The 19,228-nt window shown below is 41.4% G+C and overlaps 1 protein-coding gene across 2 annotated transcripts in view; it reads right to left on the bottom strand.

Annotated features, from left to right (window-relative positions):
* The window catches only part of SLC6A16 (solute carrier family 6 member 16), a 34,353-nt gene extending 15,125 nt beyond the window's left edge, over positions 1-19,228 (bottom strand). Inside the window, exons 1-6 of one of the 2 annotated variants that reach the window (XM_025171306.2) lie at positions 19,089-19,214; positions 18,581-18,776; positions 9,825-9,963; positions 3,991-4,835; positions 2,658-2,815; positions 912-1,038 (exon numbers count right to left, since the gene is read on the bottom strand). In XM_025171306.2, coding sequence (XP_025027074.2) covers positions 912-1,038; positions 2,658-2,815; positions 3,991-4,183 — 478 coding nt within the window. In that variant the 5' untranslated portion in view covers positions 4,184-4,835; positions 9,825-9,963; positions 18,581-18,776; positions 19,089-19,214. Of the gene's footprint in view, positions 1-911; positions 1,039-2,657; positions 2,816-3,990; positions 4,836-9,824; positions 9,964-18,580; positions 18,777-19,088 lie in introns of both variants that reach the window. The other variant, XM_007435400.4, reaches the window with a different exon arrangement.

Below are 19,228 nucleotides of genomic sequence, written 5' to 3'. Positions count from 1 at the left end.
AAAGCCATAAATAACATTGCAGAGGATCTTTTTTAATATGACTTGCTCGTGACTAAACATTGTAGAAAGAGCTTGTCTGTGGAAAAACTCTGCTGAATAATATAGTAATGCATTACCATACAGAAGAGACATACTGTATCTGGACTACAAAGATCTTCATGACCACTAGATGGCAGCAATTGTGGTTTTTGAATCACTTTCATCCTCTAATGCAGGGTTTCTCAACCTTGGCAACTGGGTGGACTTCATTTCCCAGAATTCCCTAGCTAGCATGTTGGTGGGGGTATTCTGGGAGTTGAAGTCCACTCATCTTAAAGTTGCCACAGTTGAGAAATACTGTTCTAATGGTTGCCTGTATTTCTGCAGTCCAGATATTGTAGTCCTGATGGGGAATCACTGTTAATTTACTCTCAGACAATTTGTAGAGATGGGTATATAGTGGAGAAACTATCCTTATTTTCCTCCTTCTGCTTCCAGGAGATGACATTTCATGGCATTGGGAAGAGGAACGTCTGTCTCTTTTTTGTCCACATTGACTAATAGCAGGTCTCTGTGATTCACAAGCATTATTCTCAGGCCTACCTAGAAACTGTGTGTGAAAAAGATGCTTTCACTTTGAGTTAGAGCCATCCTATAGTTGCCAAACCACAGTTGGGATTGATCTATTTGACCAACTCCTGATATTTTGATATCAGCGTTTTAAGGAACCTTAGGAGAATTTGGAACTTGTCATCAGTTGGGAGGGAAGCAGCTGGAAAACCATAGTCCCCCCCCCCCAGGTTCCAGGGTTGGGAACTGAGTGGAGGAATCCTTGTTAAAGGCAACATAATTCTGTGGTGCTGAGATGTCTTTAAGTTATGCCACAAAAGAAAAGCCCACATATGCCTGTTGTTTCATGTGTTCCCACTTACCTACAGCTGTTTCGTTTTCTGCTCCGGGGCAATTACTCCACGGGAGGGGAAACTGGAAAGAGTTACCCAGGTAGAAAAGACTCCATGCAATAATGACATTATAATATAGGGCAACGAAGGAACACACCTAAAGGGAAAACAAAATAAATCAGTGTTCCACATCGTCCCTGGGCATGGATGCAGCTGCCTTTGATGATGAGCAACCATTTGCACACAAACTACAAATTACGTCAAAAAGGTTAAAAGGAAACGTGTTTAGAACATGCTAAACTTCTTCTGTAACCTTTTTTTTCCAAAACAGAAGCGTGCAACTTTTCCCAGATAGAGGGACTGGCAGTTCTAAGCTTTTCCAGGCTGAGGATTACACTCCAAGCAGTAGGGAGTAGGCTACAACAAAAACTAAATTAGATTTGATTTCATTTATGTTTTCATTAATTAAAATGAAATATTTTAATAAAGAAGCTCTCCAGTCATGTTTTCTTTCCCTTCTGTCGCATTAAAGAAATCAAAATCTGAAAACATCTGAAGACACTGAGGCACTATGGAATGTCACAGATACTTTTGGGACCACATATCATCCAAAAAATTCAGGTTATGCACCTCTGTTTAAGAGATATTTTGCAGCACAAACAGATTGGGGGTAATTTTCAGTAGGAAAGAGGTATTTGCTTTTCAAGGCACATGGGGGTGAGAAGCAGTTAACCCCTTCCTCCTATACAATGGTCACAATCTGGATTCCCTGCTTCTCCACTCATCCCTTTCCCCCTACATAATAATCTGGATTCTCTACTTTTCTACGCAATCCCATGGCTACTTTTTCTATAAAAAGAAGTGGCATATCATAAGCATATTTGTTAAAAGCATTTTTAAAACTGAAACTATAGTTTTGTCTATAGGCAGAGTGTTGTCCCTGTATGAAGATGTAACTACTTCAGGATGAGGCCATGTAGGAATTTAGTAGAGAAAGCTAACTACATCTGTTTACATCAATGGTCACAGACAGACAATGGGCCAATCTACCACGAAACCAGGACTAAGGGGCCTTCTCTACAACAATTCCACTATTCTGATGCTAGTTAGGTAAAATAATTACAGAATTCATTTTTACCAAACATAGTGATGGTCAACACCTGCTGATAGTCACTACCATAAATGGTTTCTATTGTGGACCTAGACAATTTCACAGGAGATAACTGTTGGTTATGTGAACTCAATGGAAACTTCACATTCATAACTTTGAATACCAGTTCTAGGGATGGGAGGAATAGTAGCAGCAGAAGACTGACTTCTTCAAATCTTCCTTGTATGTTTCCTTGCCGGCTGGTGGGAGAAGCAGGCGCATACTCTCATGGATGCAGAGCATGTGGCGGTCCAGATCCTTCTAACGATGACTCCCAGCATTACCAACCAGTACAGCCAATGGTTATGTATGCTGGGAGATGAAATTCAATAACATCTGGAGGGCCACACATTGTGCCCACCCACAGCTGGTAAACCCTTCATCTGATTTTATACAGTCTCTTTTTTAGATCACAGAAATAAGCTCATAGGTGGCAGAGGCTAAACATTCCCAACCCATAGGTGAGATAGATAGGTTAAGAAGAGTAAAAAGTTCCTTTTGATTACTAGAAAGATTAACTGGTTAATATTTTCCTTACAGGTTGGTTTATTCTGAAGGCCTTTTTTTTTCTTTTTTCAAGACATCAATCAATATCAAATTTAGAAGAATGGCCATATGGCACTCACCACGCAGCTTGCAAAGCCAGTGCCTACTAAGCGGGGACTGACGTGCTTCCAGACGCCAATGCTGCCCTGTCGGATAATCTGCCCAGCTGCCAGCTCCAGGAAGAAGAGAGGGATTCCAATGATGAAGAGGAGCAGCAGGTACAGCAGCAGAAAAGCACCTGTTCAGCAAGAGGCAAGGTAAAACTACAGCATCCATCCAACAATTCATTTTAGAGATTCCAGTCCCCTCTGGAAATTATTTCACAAACAACACTGTATCCTGAAACAGGCAAAACTAAGGGGAAAGACGGATGCACCAGTAAACTAGCAGAGGGGCTTTTTGTGTGTGTACCTTCAAGTCAGTTTTTGACTCCTGGCGACTGCCTGACAAGTCCCTGAAGTTTTCTTGGCAAGATTTCAGAAGTGATTTGCCCCTGTCTTCTTTGGGCTGAGAAAGCACGACTGACCCAAGGTCACCCAGCTGGCTTCATGCCCAAGGTGGGACTAGAACTCCCGGTTTCTAGCTTGATGCCTTAACTGCTACACTGAACTGGCTCTCAGCAGGTTAAGCATACCCTAAATCCATGGATCTTCTCCTTTAAATATGCTGTTCGCCCTTCACTTCTCTTGAGAGATACATACAGCTTGTGGACCACATTCTGAATGTCTCTTGCATTATACCTCTATTGTCCTTCTATGCCAGCTTTTTTCCTTAAGCACCTGGCCAAATTGTTTAACCAGACATTTATACCTCTTAAAGTGTTGAGGCACTCTAAAGCTGATGAAATGGATCATGTATAAGACAGATTTGCTGTTATTGTTAAAAAAAGAACTGCTTAAAAATACTATTTCCAAGTGTTTTAGAAAGGGGCAGAGATCGTTTTCTTGATCATCAAAAGGATCAACTTCACACAAAACTGTTTGGAAAGCTAGTGTGTGGTGGCCTTGTAAATTTGTTCTGGGCAACTAGATAACCAGCACTGTGAAAACCCAGGGTTTGCCAATACTCCCACCAGAAGAATCTAAATGGTAGAGAACGTGTTCTCCAGCAAATGCACCATTTCAGTTGTCTGCCTGCTTTCGTCCAAACTCCTAAGGTGATCTATTTACTATTTCTCAAATTTGTACTGTAACTCAGAAAACCATTCCTTTTCCATTTACGAGGAACTGAGTATCTAAGCTTCAGATATTGTGTGCACATACAGTAACAAAAGGAAGAAGATACCCCAATTATAAAAGAGCGTTACGAGCTGCTACTTTGGAGTCATTTGTGAGAAGCCATAATTTCTTAGAAAAAAGAGTGAGAGTCTTGCACTAGTCCAAGTCCCAAATTTGACTGCCCAAGTCAACTCACCTCCACCATTTTGATGACACAGGTAGGGGAAACGCCAGACGTTGCCGAGTCCAACAGAAAAGCCAACCTGGGCAAGGATATACTGAGCCTTTGATCCCCAGGTAGGGCGAGCAGCTGGTTCTTCATACAAATCTTGATGGGATCCACCCTCAGGGTTTCCAGCTACTTCGAGGTCTGCTTTGGATTTCTCCATCAAGGGAGGGAATATGCAACCCAAACACACAATGTGTACACACACACACACACACACTGATCTAGAACTTATGTTCCTTGCAAATTCACACACCTAAATACTAGTCTCTGCTTGATTAAAAATGCACACAGCAGATCTCACTCTTCCCATACAAGGCTTGATTTAGTAGATAGTCTTCTTTTCAAGTACCAGAAAAAGCATAAGTACACTGTTCTAAGTGTATAGACTCCTTGCTCCTTGACAAATAGATCCCTTACTTGTTAAGAAGTGTAAATTCACACATCAGGTATCTAGTATATGCAAACAGCCATACCTTTTGCCCTCACACTGTCTTGCAGCTATAGAGGCATCAGCGTGTCCTAAGTATACCTATGAAATAAAACCAGTATATATCACACTGGCAATTTATATTAGCACAATACAAGGAATTTTTGATTATGCGTTTAGCAGGTATTTCAGTGAACTTATCTTATCTTCAGTTATAGCCTATCAAATGTGTTCTCGCTCACTTTGTATATCTGCATACATGAACAGCAGAACTTTTAAGTGGGAGAAAAATACTATCTATTTGGCTTAATGAACTGCACATGTAATATGACATATGTACACACTCATACTTGCTGATGTTCTTCAAAAACAAGGAGCTTCCAATCTAGAAAAAGAGCAGCGAGAGAAAAGCTAAATGAATGGACAACCCCCCAAAACAGTTTGCTGAAATGTAAGGTTAATTCAGGGGCCACAATCCTAATTCTAGAAACACCAGTTTGGGAAAACAGAAACGTTCCTCAAACTCAGAGATTGGCCAGATGCTCCTTCCTCGCTATGCTCCTTTTTCTAGGCTGGACAAATTAAAGGTGCCTCCAAACAAGGGACTGAAATCTAATTTAAAATGTGGGTTCAACCAGATTAGAAGTTTAAACATAGCATCATTTGCTCAGCTCAGTTTGGATGTGATCTGCAGGACAAAGAACGGAAATTGCATCTCTTTCTTCCCACTAAAATTGCTACAGAAGATCAACCTGGCCACTGCCCAGAAAGGGAACCTGCTCTCAGTATCCAAAAGTAAAACACTTTGTTCCAAGGGGAAAGTACCTCTAATGTAGCACTGGAGAAAGGACTACAAGGTGCCAATAATTGCATAAGCAACTACGTCCAAAGAGGAAAATCTTCAAAGAAAATTCATCCTGGCTCCAACGGGATACAATGTTCTGCTAAGAACTTACCAGTTTGTTTTGGCAATATCAAACTGATCTCCCTTCCCATTCTTATTTCTTTTGCGCGTCTAGACTTTTGGCTGATAACCCTGAGGATAGGACCCATGCCCAATTTTAATTGATTCCATTCTGCAGAGCACTGCATTTCTGAATTCTGGTGTGTGTGTGTGTGTGTGTGTGTGTGTGTGTGTGTGTGAAGATCCGGGAGACAATTTTTGCCTGAAAATGAAGAGAACGTATGATAAACGGAGGGACAGATAGATCGAGCCCTTGCCTGCTTTGGAACTGCTTCTGGCCTCAAGTTCAGAAACTTAATAAGCATTCACAACCACAAAATGGGAAGAGTGCTTCTGTAGAGCCAAAAATTCCCCAGCACAAAGTGCTTTTCAAAACCCATTTTTGGACATCTATCCCTTTTGGCCAGGGAGATTCAAGCTGCATCAAAATGTGCATTCTTCTTGTCCTAATTTTGGTTTCTAGAATTATTCAAATTGACATAAGCATATATAATTTAGATGTTTTATAAAATGTATTGGCAAATTTGAAACTTTTTTTTCTTCTCTCTCTCTAAACAAACAGAATGACTGCGGCTGGGAAAGAAGAGTTAGCTCTCATGGAATAACTAAGGATGGAGAGAGAATACGTGAGCAAGTTCTTCATCTGTTGAGGGGAAAAGTAGGCAGAGAGCAGACTTATCTTCAGGAAAAACTTGGATTTACCATGTTGAATAAAGATATCCAACCCTTTCCCCCAATTGCTGGAAGCTGTCCTCAGCCAGTCCCCTTTTAGTTTTTTTTCTACAGACTAATAACTGTCAAAAACACTTCAGTTATTTCTTTTTAATTATAAGAATTAGAAACTTTAAATAAAATCTGTTCAGATCAGAAGGGCAAGCTAGCAATAAACAAGAATAAATTGTTGAGATCTATTTCCGCTTAAGTCTTTCATAGTGTAAAGGAAAATAAAGAATCAAGCAGGAGCTCTGTAAATCTCATTGAGGGAGATCAGACTGGTCTTTTATAAGTCACCAATCTGATTTCAGTCAATGAGATTTACATAGCTACTTCTTGGTACTTTCTTGTTCTCCTTTGTAACTTTAGACAAAACCTTTTCACTTCTGCATATTCTGACCTCATTTTTTAAAATATCTCCACCTATTCTAAAATGCAGCCTATCACCTCCAACCCAACTCCTAGCACTCTCTTGTGTGTTCCTCCTAACCCCCAATTTTTCTGCTGAAAATGGGACTTTCACTACCACTGATTTCTCTGTCCCATTAGTCATTGTGCAATTACAGTAGCACTTAAAGCAATTTGAGGATAAAATCGTTCTCATCTCATTCTCAAATTAGATATCGCAATTTAGTAGAATCTGTTGTGTTTATGGATGCACCAGAACCATAGGTTCCTGACCAGTACAGTGCCAAACATGCACTGTGACACAGTGACATAAGTGATGCCTTTCATAATTTGGTTTCAGGTCTGAATGGAACATTGAAACAGTTTGGTTGCTATGAGTAATGACCTTCCCCAGATCTACTACATGGGATTCACCTGGATCTCTCAGAAGCTTTTGACATCACTGATCATGGAGTATCAGTGGAGCAACCAAGTGAATGGGGAGCCGGAGCAGCGTTACAGTGGCAGTGGGAAGTTACTGTCCATCCCCACAGGGGTTGCACTGTGGAGTCCTATATTCTATTATTTTTTGTCTCCTGTTCAATATCTACCATCAAGGGATGGTCATCCAGATATTTGAAGTGTGATGTCATCAGTATGCAGATGATAGTCAGCTTCCTCTAGCTCCTTCCCACCTGAAACAGGTGGACCTACAGGTGCTTGACAATTGTCTGAAGTGAATGAAGGCTAATAAAATGAAGCTGAATCTCAGTAACACATGGGTGCTGTGGACAGATGATTCTTGGGCCTGACAATAAGGAAGGTAGCCTGATCTGAATGAAATGCCATTCCTGCTAAAGGAATGTGCACGTAGCCTGGAGGCTCTTCCTGCTTTTATGCTGTCAGCAGAGCATTATCTCAGTGGCAAAGATCACCAATGCCTTGGTACATCAGATACAGCCATACCTACACTAAAATAACCTGACATCAATAGTTCAGGCCCTAATGATCCCACAATTGGATTGCTGTCACCTGCCCTACAGGGAGGTTCCTTTTAAGTCAGAGAAATTCCAGCTGGTGCAGCGTGCAACTACTCAACTGGGAAATGGGGTATACAAATAGGACCATACAATACCAATCCTTAAAGTGCTTTGTGGACCCCAAGTGAAGGTGCTGCCATTAGTATAAAGCCCTAAAGAACTCAGGATTATTTAATTAAGCAGCATTTAAAAGACTGACTTCCCCCACAACCATCCAAACCATGCACTCAGATCAGCTGGGGGATTTCATCCTCATAGCCCAGCTGATTGGTTTGGTAAACAACGCAGCGACTAGGAGTTGGGCCATCCCATTATGGAATTTTCTTCCAGAGGAAGTAGAGTTGCCATCACACACTATTTGGCTTTAAATGACCACTGAAGATATTTTGTTTATTCAGGCACTATCAATATAATAATTCCACAGGATGAAGCCCCCACGTCAATGAATTCTGTTTTTAATTACTGCATTCCTGTTGTTTTATTGTTTTGCTGCACGTGTGTCTGTTTTATTACTGATTATTTTAGTTAAATTGATTTTCTGGAAAATTGTTATTATTTTTCTACACTATTCATGGAACTGTTGGAACGGTTGTGTAAAAATAAGAGCAATAATAGCAAAGACAGTAAATAAAAACTAGAAATTCTATTTGCCATACTAGGGAGCACCTAGTTATCAACTGCAAGACAGGTAGAAAATGTAGATGAACTAGACTCAAATAATCACTGATCCACTCTCATCACTTCTTTATGCCCATTTAGATCATTTCCTGAATTTGCTTGCTACATATAGTACATATATATAAAATGAGATGAGATGAGATGAGATGAAATGAAGTAAAATAAAATCAAAGAGTGGAAGAGTGAACAACCTTCACTAGGAAAGTTAATTCCAACCAACAAGCCTAGCGTTGTGTTAGTGGTGATCCTTTGTTCTCTGCCCTCTTTTTTCCAACTGCAATATCTATGCAAAAATCTCATTATTCCCTACAATGAGAAACTGAGGTTGGTCTAACCTTCATGGAACGAGGGAAGCCAAGGTCAAATATGAAAGGCAGCAATGGGTGCCAGCTCACAGGGAGGAGGAATTCAAAAAAAGGGCAGCCCTGGAACAAGACAACAAGTGCCAGTTGTCCTCTGTAATACTCCACGGCTTTGTTTGCTAACCTTAATCTCCTGCAAATTAGGAGAGACCTTTCTATCTTTATGTCTGCAAATTACACAAATGACGGTCCTTCAAGGCAGTGTTCTTACATCAAATTATGAAGTAAGACGGTGTGTTTGTGGGTACTCAATTACAAAAGAGCTTTCACATGATTTAGCAGTTTGTTCCCTAAGCAAAAGTGTCCGGGGAACATTTAATTGCTTCTAATAGATAAGGCTAGATAAGGAGAGACCATCGCTTGATGCTCAATAGAAAATACCTGAATTTATTTTGCGGATCACTCCAGGCTCCATCCCTGTCTTCTGAACTTAATCAGAATAGTCAAAACTGGACAATAATTTCAGATCTGGTATAAATAAGTTGATAGCCGAACATATGTATGGTATAAGGAAAGACCCTAAGCCAGTGTTGTCCAAACTCGGCCACTTTAAGATGAGTGGACTTCAACTCCCAGAATTCCCCAGCCAGCATGGCTGGCTGGGGAATTCTGGGAGTTGAAGTCCACTCATCTTAAAGTGGCCGAGTTTGGACAACACTGCCCTAAGCTCTTCCTTAGCTGCAAATATTCCTTAGCTTGGAGTGATTTTTCCTCAGTTCATTTCTGATACTGCTAGTAAGAAGTAATCTGGAATGAGAGGAAACTGTAGCAGAATGTTAGGTGGGGTGCAAGTCCAAATCCCCTCATCTGTTTTTGTTTTCTTTAAGAAAAGCAGGCCGACTTATGAACATGCAGAGAGGTATTTCTAATTAGGTTCTATGTTTGATACCTGACGTTTCCATCTGGAGAGGTTAAGAATTGAACCTGAAATCTTTTGTGTGCAATATAAGTGCACACAGTGCTCTACCACAGATCTATAATTTTCTGTTTTGCAATGCCCAAATCTCAGGTTTAGTCCTGAGTATTTCCAGTTCAAACAAGCTCTGTTAAAAGAAGCGTGGAAATAATGATCTTTGCCTAAAAGAGTCCCTGGCAGTTAGAATAAACAATCCTGGGTTTGCTTAACTAATCATTTGATTCTGTTTTGCTTATGATAAAAGGTTACAAATATAATCCTGGCTCCAATTGAATCCCATTTACTCATAAGGACACAGGGTCCGTGAACTTACCTATGAAGCAGGCTTTTCATGTGATCACCCAAATATACAGTAGGCAAATATGCTTCAGGGCAGCGTGTCCACCTTCATCTGTTTTCTCAGCTTCTGGATTTTTTGGTTCACAAACTAAATATCTGTGGTGCAGTGATCTCTGAAAGCAGGGTAACAGCCTTAAGTCAACAGTGCTCATCCAGAAATTCATTTATTTATTTGGATACTTGCCATTAAAATGCCAAAGGCCTTACAAGATACATAAAATTACACCACACCCTCTGAAATTTCAGTAAAACAACCATTTTAAAATGATCTAGACTATCTGACCATGGCTGATACAAATATCTTTGATCTAATGCAAATTAAAAAAAAATACAGCTATAAGGGATCATTAAGTGGCATGCTAAAAGTATGGGATGAATACAGAAAAAGAGTTAGTCCAGATTTATCATAACTTGCTTTGATATTAAATGTTTCTATGTATAAAGGAGAATATCCTGAATATATTTGTAGGGTTTAATAATAGTTTGTAAAAAGTTTTATCTCCCCATTGGTCAAATTTCAGATCATGATTCAAAACCTTACGTTCCTACAAAATATACTGGGTTAGTACGGTACTGTATATGGCAACAGCTGCTAGAATACTCTATGCTTCTTACTGAAAGCATAAACCCTCTGTAGAAAAATGGCAAATTAAGTTATGGACATATGCATCAATGTCAAAAGAACTTCACATTTAAAAAACAAATCTGTTATTGAATTTAACTGAGTTTCTGGGTTTCTCCTAACATAAGATTATAACATCTAATCTATAAACATCAAGATTTCCCCCTTTTTTGTGATTTGCTAAATTGTTAAATTTTTCAGAACAGACAGAACTTATTGTTATTTTTCTTGGGTTATAATTTATTAATCCATTTATACTGGCTAAAGCTGTAAATTGCTGTACAATAATCTGATTATAATATTGATTTATTTTAACACCGATTCCAACTTTCAAATTAATATATTTTAATATGTAAATTGATATTAAAGCCATTTCAATTTGATTTTTTTTGTTTGTTAAGTTTACTGTGTTTGAAAACCTTATTTACAACTTGCTTTTTCTATGTTTCCTGCTTCTTTTTTTGATTATATTAGTAAACTTAATTAAAAAGAGCCCTTGGGGCTGTGAGCTCAGCCACCTGCTCTTTAGGTCCATGCCCCTCCTGGCTGGTTAAAGCAGCCCAGGGGTGTTGTGTGAGCAGGTTCTAGTGACGGTTAATGCAACTTTGAGTGAGGGGGTTGTTTCCTCACCTCTTAAGAATGGCTTTGTTCACCCCTCCTCAAGAGGCCATCACTAGACCCCACTATACTAGATAATTTTCGTTCAGTATCTAACCTCCCCTTTTTGGGGAAGGTGATTGAGCTTTCCTTCCGGGGTACATATTAACCTTTTTGCGAGAGATTCCAGATTTGGGGGATATTATTTAATATAATTTAAGTGAACCATGGTCAGATAAACCTTGAATTTGGTTCCACTCAAGTATTTTAAATAGACTGATAAGTTATTGGTTATTTATTTATGGAAGGAACTAATACTAAGGATACCCCTATTAAAATTATCTCTCTCTTATGATGTTGGTGACCCATAATGTTTGGGTCTGCCCAATTGTCATGACATGGTTTATTTTTGACTTAAATGTATTGTGTGGACCCACCTCTTCCCTTTGTTTCCCTCTTTTGCTCATGAAATTGTGTAATATATTATTATAGCTTCCTAGATTATTAATGCTACTTTATTATGGCTGCTAGATAATTCTCATCAGTATCTCAAGAAGCCTCCTACCCTGAAGTAATAAATACAGTTTGAAGAGGTGAGTTTAGTAAAGATAACCTGGGGAGGGGGGCTTCCCTCAGTAGGTTTGCTTCCTCCTTGCCTTAGCTGCTTGCTAGCTACCTCTTTCTAGGCCAGTGTCAGCCTTACCAGGTACACCAGACAGGAAACACAACCACATAAACTAATTCTACTTTATTGTAAAGCTACATTAGCAGAATCTTACAAGTCTGAAAATACAATTATCCCACCTTCACCTTTATAGCCTGAGAACTTAGGGAGCGTCCCTTCTGAGCCTCTTGCTCCTCCCACTATCCAGCTCTCTTATCTGACGGTTCCCTAGACAGCATCTCTCTCCCCATTTCCTAAGGTCTTTCCCACATACCATTACATCCACTCTGGGGCCGCAGGCAACCACATAGGTGCAACTCCTCTCTCCAACCCCTTAAAGCAGCTGCATCTTTCCCCGACATTGTGTGGCCACCCTTCAGAGATACAGTACAATCCTAGGTAAAGACACCACTGTTTTAAAGAGAGGCAGGCAGGTATTACATGTGGGCCCTTGGATGCTCCAAATAACTACTTTCTTTCCAAATCACAAGAGCTGCCCAGCCCTATTGCTCAATTTTCTGGGTTTGCATGATACAGTGAACCAGAGAGTGACCATGTGGGTTGAGTGCCTGCAACATACTAGGGTGAAATGTAGTCAGCCAGCTTGTGGCTGAGTTTTTCACACAAATCCAGCCATGTACAGAAAGCTGACACAACAGATGGTGCAGCACTGGCTGCTGCAGAAATCCTCTCAGTGCCTTGGCACTTACTTCCTTGCATGCTTCCTCCAAAGAAAAAATGTGGGTGAACAAGCAGTAACGGAGTTGTTGGCTCAAAGTTCTCCTTCGAGACCGCAATGGGAACTGACCTAGATCAAGCTGGGCATGCCATATCTGGACTGCAAAACTCTAGATGACCACTAGAAGCAGCAAAATTATCCCTTTGCTGCCATCTAATGGTCATCTGGATTTCTGCAGCCCAGACATGGAATGCCTACACCAGCGTTTCTCAACCTTAGCAACTTTTAAGATGTGTGGACTTCAACTCCCAGAATTCCCCAGCCAGCGTTGCTAAGGTTAAGAAACACTGGCCTAGACCAAGTTGACTGGAAAGAGAGGGAATGGAGAGCGGAAGGGGACCTCGGAGCACAGCAGGCTCAGGAACACACCAGCTCTGGTCTTCAGTGGGTCCTCTGGTCCTACTGAGCACGGGACTCTGCTAGTCCCTGACAATATCAATCTAATGCATCTTAACAGCAAAAGATACTCATCAGTCTCTTGTCTTTATTCCCAAATGTTTCCCAGAAGTAGGAACCAACAAATGGTTGGGATTTTTTTTTTTTTTTAAGAGCCAGTTCCATCTGTTTATGGCCTCAGGCAGTCAGGTTCCTCTCGAACTGGTTTTCGGTGATCTGAAGTCAGCCCCGGTTATGCTAAGGGCATGCTAGCAATAGACTAATTTTATTTCGTAATGCATCAGACTTTCAGCAAGAGTCAGCATGGCATGGTGGTCAGAACATCAGAGCAGGACTGGAGAGAGGCTAGGCACAGATATCGCACTAAGCTGTGGCTTGGAAACCACAATAGATGAGCTCACACAACACACTAAGCTACAAAGAAGCAAATGTGCTATGGCCTTGATGGATGTGGAAACCAGTCCCTCTTTCAGCCTACTCTAGCTCTCCCAGCACTGAGCTTTCCAAGGATAACACACTAATATTTTAATATTTAAATACAGATCCAATCTTTATTGTGCATTTTCTACAAACCTCACCCAAATCCCATATTCCCTTCCTGCTTTAGCAATCAATACCTTCTTGCAGCTGAACACGCCTGTGTATGGCTGCGTTTATGTCCTCAAAAGATGGAAAAATATTTGCCAGAATACTGATACTGTATCAGTACTATGTGATAACCATAAATTATGGCCACTTGGAAAAAGCACGCTCAAAATTTTATAGGAGGCTTTAATTAACATAGTAATACATTTGCAGGGGAGGTGTATTCGTTTTGACTCCGCGCAGGCAGAAAGTGGGGATCGCAGAACCCCTATATGTCAGGTTCAGCCCAAAGAACTTCAAGAGACAATGTAAATACAGCTCTGTTGCGTTTATTAGCTACAACCTCCAGACAAAAAATCTCCCGAGACTGAACCCTAGTTCCCAAGCCAGCCAGCCACAACACCGTGAATTCCTTAGGGAGGTGCCAGCCTCATCTTCTTGAACTTCCCATGCTCCTGCTGGGGGCTAAGAACATGCTTATCTCCCTGAGCCTGGCCTTCATAAGTCCATTCCATCACAATATATGGGTTTGCATGTTCAGATACAATGCCATAACAAAACAACCATATTATGCCATAATGCAACAGCTAGTTCTCACAATCTGCAAAGGTAGCAGGTGGGTTGCCATAACATACTGAACTACCAATTAACCCCTTTGCAGCCTAGTTCAGGGTGTTGCATGCAGCCAGCCCCAGAGTTTGTAATTCAGTCTCCTAAAGCCCATCTATTTCTGCAGCATACTGTAGGTTTGCAGCTCACACTTTCTCTACTGTGAAGTGGCACGAAGCCCTAGACCCAGAGCCGGTTCCAAAAGCTCTGAACTGCCCACCTTCTTGTGCCCAGTTCAGAATCATATTACAATCTGACCTACAAACCTTGGCACTGAAGCCCTCTGTCACTTTAGAAGCACTCCTTAAAGAGAAGGTGACCCAGACCATCAACCTGCCAATTATCCCTCTCTCTTAGATTAGGAGACTACAAGATATTAAGGTGGCTTTCCCCTTGCTCCTATTCCCCTTCTAAATCCTAATTCTCAGATTGGCCTTTTTGCTTATCAGCTCTGTTTTCCTTCTGGTTTCATAAATGTGGTCACTAGGGAACTGAGACTATAATTCTAGGTGCACAGTGCAAGGAAGCCCCATTGAATTCAGCGCAGCTCACTTCTGCATTGAACTGGCTAGCACCAGGGGATAGATGTTGCAGAAGGAGAGCAGTTTTACTCTATAATGTCAAAACTCCAAAGGTCTCTGATAGCACCTTTTCCAGCTAACAAATGTTAACAAAATATTAAAAGGTATAAGCTTCCACGAGCTACCAGACTCCTACTTTTCTAGCATCAGGTGACAGATTGAGATCTACAGTACATTTGCTGAAACTGAAAGCCTTTTGCAACATAGTTTATTCCTTTACCAGCTAATTGTAAATTCAACTTTACTTTACAGGCAATTGCCTCTAGTTAACTACTTTTACTTTCTGACCAGACTTCTTGGTCTATGCCACAGCAGGTGGCCTTGGATAAGTATGGAAAAGCTAAGGAGGGTTTAACTGGATTAGAACTTGGATGGGCAATCATCTAGAACTCTCAGCTAGGGAAGGAAAAAGAAAACCTCAGAAGTCAGTAGCAAATCATTTCCACATCGCTGCCAAGAAAACAAAACATGGACACATTTATGGACTCGCTAGCCAATGAATCTGAGTATGCTAACTCACATGTAACTAAACCATGGTTTACAGAATTAACCCAACTGCTTGGGTTCACAGAATATAGTGAACTGCACACTCAGCATATTGTCAAGGTTCAAAAAAGCTTTGGCTGTATTCATATGATATACAGTATTTTGCCAGGATTAATTGAAATGTAGTTTACTCAACTTAATTTTTCAGGTTTACACAATATCCTGTATATGAACTAACCACACAACCTGGGTTCCCACAGCACACAAGACTAAAATGTGGCTGCTGACCCTTTTGTGGTCCAGGGTATCATACCATAATTCATAAATTCATGACACATTTAAACAAGGGCATTGTATGAACTCCATCAACGTTTCAGCAAAATGCATTCCCCTGAAGTTATTTGGCCCAGGGGAGAATTGGCACCTGAAAACCTTGGCTCTGTTCAGACACTACACAATGACTGGGTATTTTAAATTTGACTTCAGGCCAGTCATTCTCCTAACCTAGCCTACCTCCCTGGGTTGTTTTATACTGGGTGTATTGCACCCAGGTGTACTTGCTTAAGATGAGCAGTCATATACATTTTCTCAATAAATGAATAAACCCCACCTGCCTCACAGAGTCATTGTGGGGAAAGACAGGAGAAGGAAGCATTATGTATGCTGCCTGGAGTGCCTGTACAAAAGGCAGGAGATATTGCCAATCAATCATGTTGTTGTCTGAACCTAACCAATGGGGTTACTTTATGATTTTATGTGCCTCATGATTTCAACCAACTAAGTCAGGGGTTCTCAAACTTTTTCAGGCCATGGAACCTGTTTGTTAAGACAAACATTTCTCATCTCTGATCAAGAGGCAAAGCTCTAGTGATACAAAAATTGGCTGCATTGGAATGAACTTTTTTGCCCCTAGTTTCTCATGGAACCCTGTCAAGTTCCCATGGAGAACAAATACAGTTTGAAAACTCCTGAACTAAGTAAACCAATCTGATTATGTTATGCAAAGGCAGTCACTGAGAGCTCACCTCCAGGGTCTAACAACACCTACAGGGGACAGGTGTTCACCATGAGTAAGCATGTCATATGAACATAGCCATAATAGTTAATGTTCTTGAAACAGATGCTGCAAGGGAATTCCTGACTGGATTTGAGTTTCTGTTGTAGCATGCACCTCTGAGGGAATGAGTCCTTTGCCAGGGCTCTCCAATGGAAGTGGCTCCAAGCTAGCTCTCTTTTGCACTGTGGAAACCATCCTCCTAAATTCATATTGACATCAAGGGCGGATCTGCCACTCCTTTGGATTAAGACCTACTCCACCCTTAACCCCAAGCCACACACCACAATTGCTTGTGTCTAAACACTGTTGAGTCCATGGGAAACTGGTCTCTGCTTCTACCCACATACATTTATTTCCCAGACTTTCTCCCTTACACATGCACAAGCACACATGCTAACAGTCCAACTTAGGCTGTGTTTGCACAACACACTTCCCCATGATTAAGTGAACCAATTTCTTAATTAGCCCAATTTTTCTAAGTCTACATAATACGCTAAACAGAAGAAAGACTGGCCAAGATTATCATATCATGGGAATGAAACCTTAGACACAAACATCCATCTGCCTTGAAGATGCTACTAAGTCCACAATTAATTATTCCACACTTTTTTTTTTCAGTTCAACAGCACAATTTAGGTAGGAAGTGTATTTGGCAGCTGTTAGTGTTAAACAATTGGTTAATACCAGTTTTGTGACAGGGAAAATCTGTACGGGAAATTAATTCCTTTGCCATCAAAGGAACAATCCAAACTCAGTCCCACATAGCAGATTTCTTCCACAGATTCATGTACATCTAGCTTGACCTATTGACAATCTTTCCAATTCCATATGTTTGGTTCAACCCATGGGTGTCTGTGAGATGTGGTTGAAATCTGCAAGGTGGCTGGCATGGCATTGCAATCAAAGGCCTACCCCCTTTGTACAGGCTTGCAGACTTTGATTCTCCTACCCACTGCCTGCACCCAACTGCAAATATAACCCTACTGCTATACAAGGTCTTATGCCAATGTATAGGGTGTGTATGCAGGATCACCAATTAATGTATTCTTTGTTTAAAACATTTAGATACATGAAGACAGGCATTCTCAAACCTGTGTAGCCGCCCCCGTGAACAAAACTAATGATTTCACTGAAGTTAGAATTCGCCAACAAATAAATATACCACTTAATTTTAATAATTGATTTTTAATCTATATATGTAATCACAGGGGTTCTGAATCTTTGCAGTACCACAACTGCCGACTGAGAGGCAGAACAAGGAGCAAAACCTACAGCAGGTTTTGACAGTTGTTCTCATTTTGTCTGCACGAGCCTCATCGGGCTTCAAAAAAAAATTGACATCCCTCCAATGTTTCTACAGTTTCTGACCTGTAACTTGAGAATTCCTATATAAAGGCACAATTCTTAATACAGAGCCAGTGTGATGCAGTGGCTAGGGTATAGACTGAGGGATGCCGTGTGTGTGTGTATAAAATCCTCTCTCACCTCTATGGGGTGGTCCATATCTTCCTCAATCTGGGATCCTCTACCAGAGGCCTGGGAGTTTGAGGGTTCTGCGCAGTATCTTAGCTGCTCCTAGCACTGTACTCTCCTGGACAGAGAGCTCTGGTGTGTATGTGTGTGAGGTGCATGTATATAAAAAATCCCTTGATAGGGCTAATTAAGATATTTATTTCAGTGATGACCAAGGATTAAAAGTGGCCACTAATTAAAAATAGTATTTCAAAAAGTCAAAAAACAAAAAAGTCAGCCCCAAAAGTTCTTTTCACCCCATGAACGGGCTGTGATAGAACTTTTAGACAAAGCATTTCTTGCTCCTGGGTGCACCACGTACTCCACCGTCTCCATGAGCAGTGGTGGACATTTCCATCCTGGCGACAGAGCCGCACCTGAACTTAGCACCCGTATTTGTGAACTCCAAGCCCCTCGCCGTATCTCCGCCATCCGCTACCCAAGGCCACCACTTTGCTTTACCTCATGCAAGGCGGTTTAACAAAACAATGACAAATCTTATACTGTATCTATTTAGGAGAAAAAAAATTACACATTAACGACTGGCAAATTTTGCAGCCAGCAAAATTCCAAACGACATACTAATAAACCTGCAGGTGTCAAGCAGGTATAGGAACAGATATTCCTTTCTTGAGCATTCCTTCAGGAAGCAGAACATCCTGGGCCATTTCTGTACCCAAACAGACCAATGCTGCGGCTTTAATTATTACATCAGAAATTCTACAGCTGAATTTCAGTACCTATTAAAGCGCTACAGGGGCAGAAAAGCAGGATGGAAACTATGTAAATTTTTTAAAAATGCTTTAGCCCTGGATCCCATGAAAAGCCTGTATCCACCATTTGGGAAGTTCATACAGTACTGTAATTCCTCCCCTGCCTCACCTCTTGCGCCGTAGGAGCCTTTGCCCTCCGCCGCCTCGCCCCCGCCCCTTCAGGAGCTATTCAGAGCTGCTTTGCCTCAGCACCCGTATGTCCTTATTCATTTTATTCTATTTATGGCTCTCATCAGCTCTTTTTGACAGGCAGCAGACAGAACTCCAACAGGGGAAGTACGTCGGCACGTGGATACACGGATGGGCTAAAAGAGAAGGGAGCTTTATTTTGCAACAATTAGCTTTCTAATCATGCAGCTGTCCTAGCCACATGGGCCGCTAATAATAATAAATAGCTAATATTAGCTAATAATGGTGGCTAATTTTTCTTTCTAACCCGCTCCCCCTCAGCGATCTGACCCCCGGACGAGGAAACTTTCTCTCCTTCAAGCCACCTCTGCGCTTCTTCGCCCTCGTTCCCAGCCTCCTACCCCGCGGAGCTTCTGCCCCGGTCCTTCGCCCGGGGACCGCTCCGGCTTCCGCCTTGCGCCGCTTCTGCCCTACGAGCGCAGGCTTACCGTTCTTGTGCACCCCGAGGTGTCGGCTCTGCCGTGGCACGGGGAGCCCAAATCCTGGCTCTCGGGCTATTTGCAAGCGTGGCCACGTTGCATCAGCCAACCCTCAGGGCGGGAAGGGGCGAGGCGGAACCAAGCCCAAT

Source organism: Python bivittatus, unplaced genomic scaffold (assembly GCF_059951505.1).
Source record: "Python bivittatus isolate LINGU-HERP-01145 unplaced genomic scaffold, Pbiv_v1 ctg000440_np1212, whole genome shotgun sequence".
NCBI classification, from domain to species: Eukaryota; Metazoa; Chordata; class Lepidosauria; order Squamata; family Pythonidae; genus Python; species Python bivittatus.
Note: the sequence above shows the minus strand (reverse complement) of the source record. Positions and strands in the feature narration are given on the sequence as shown.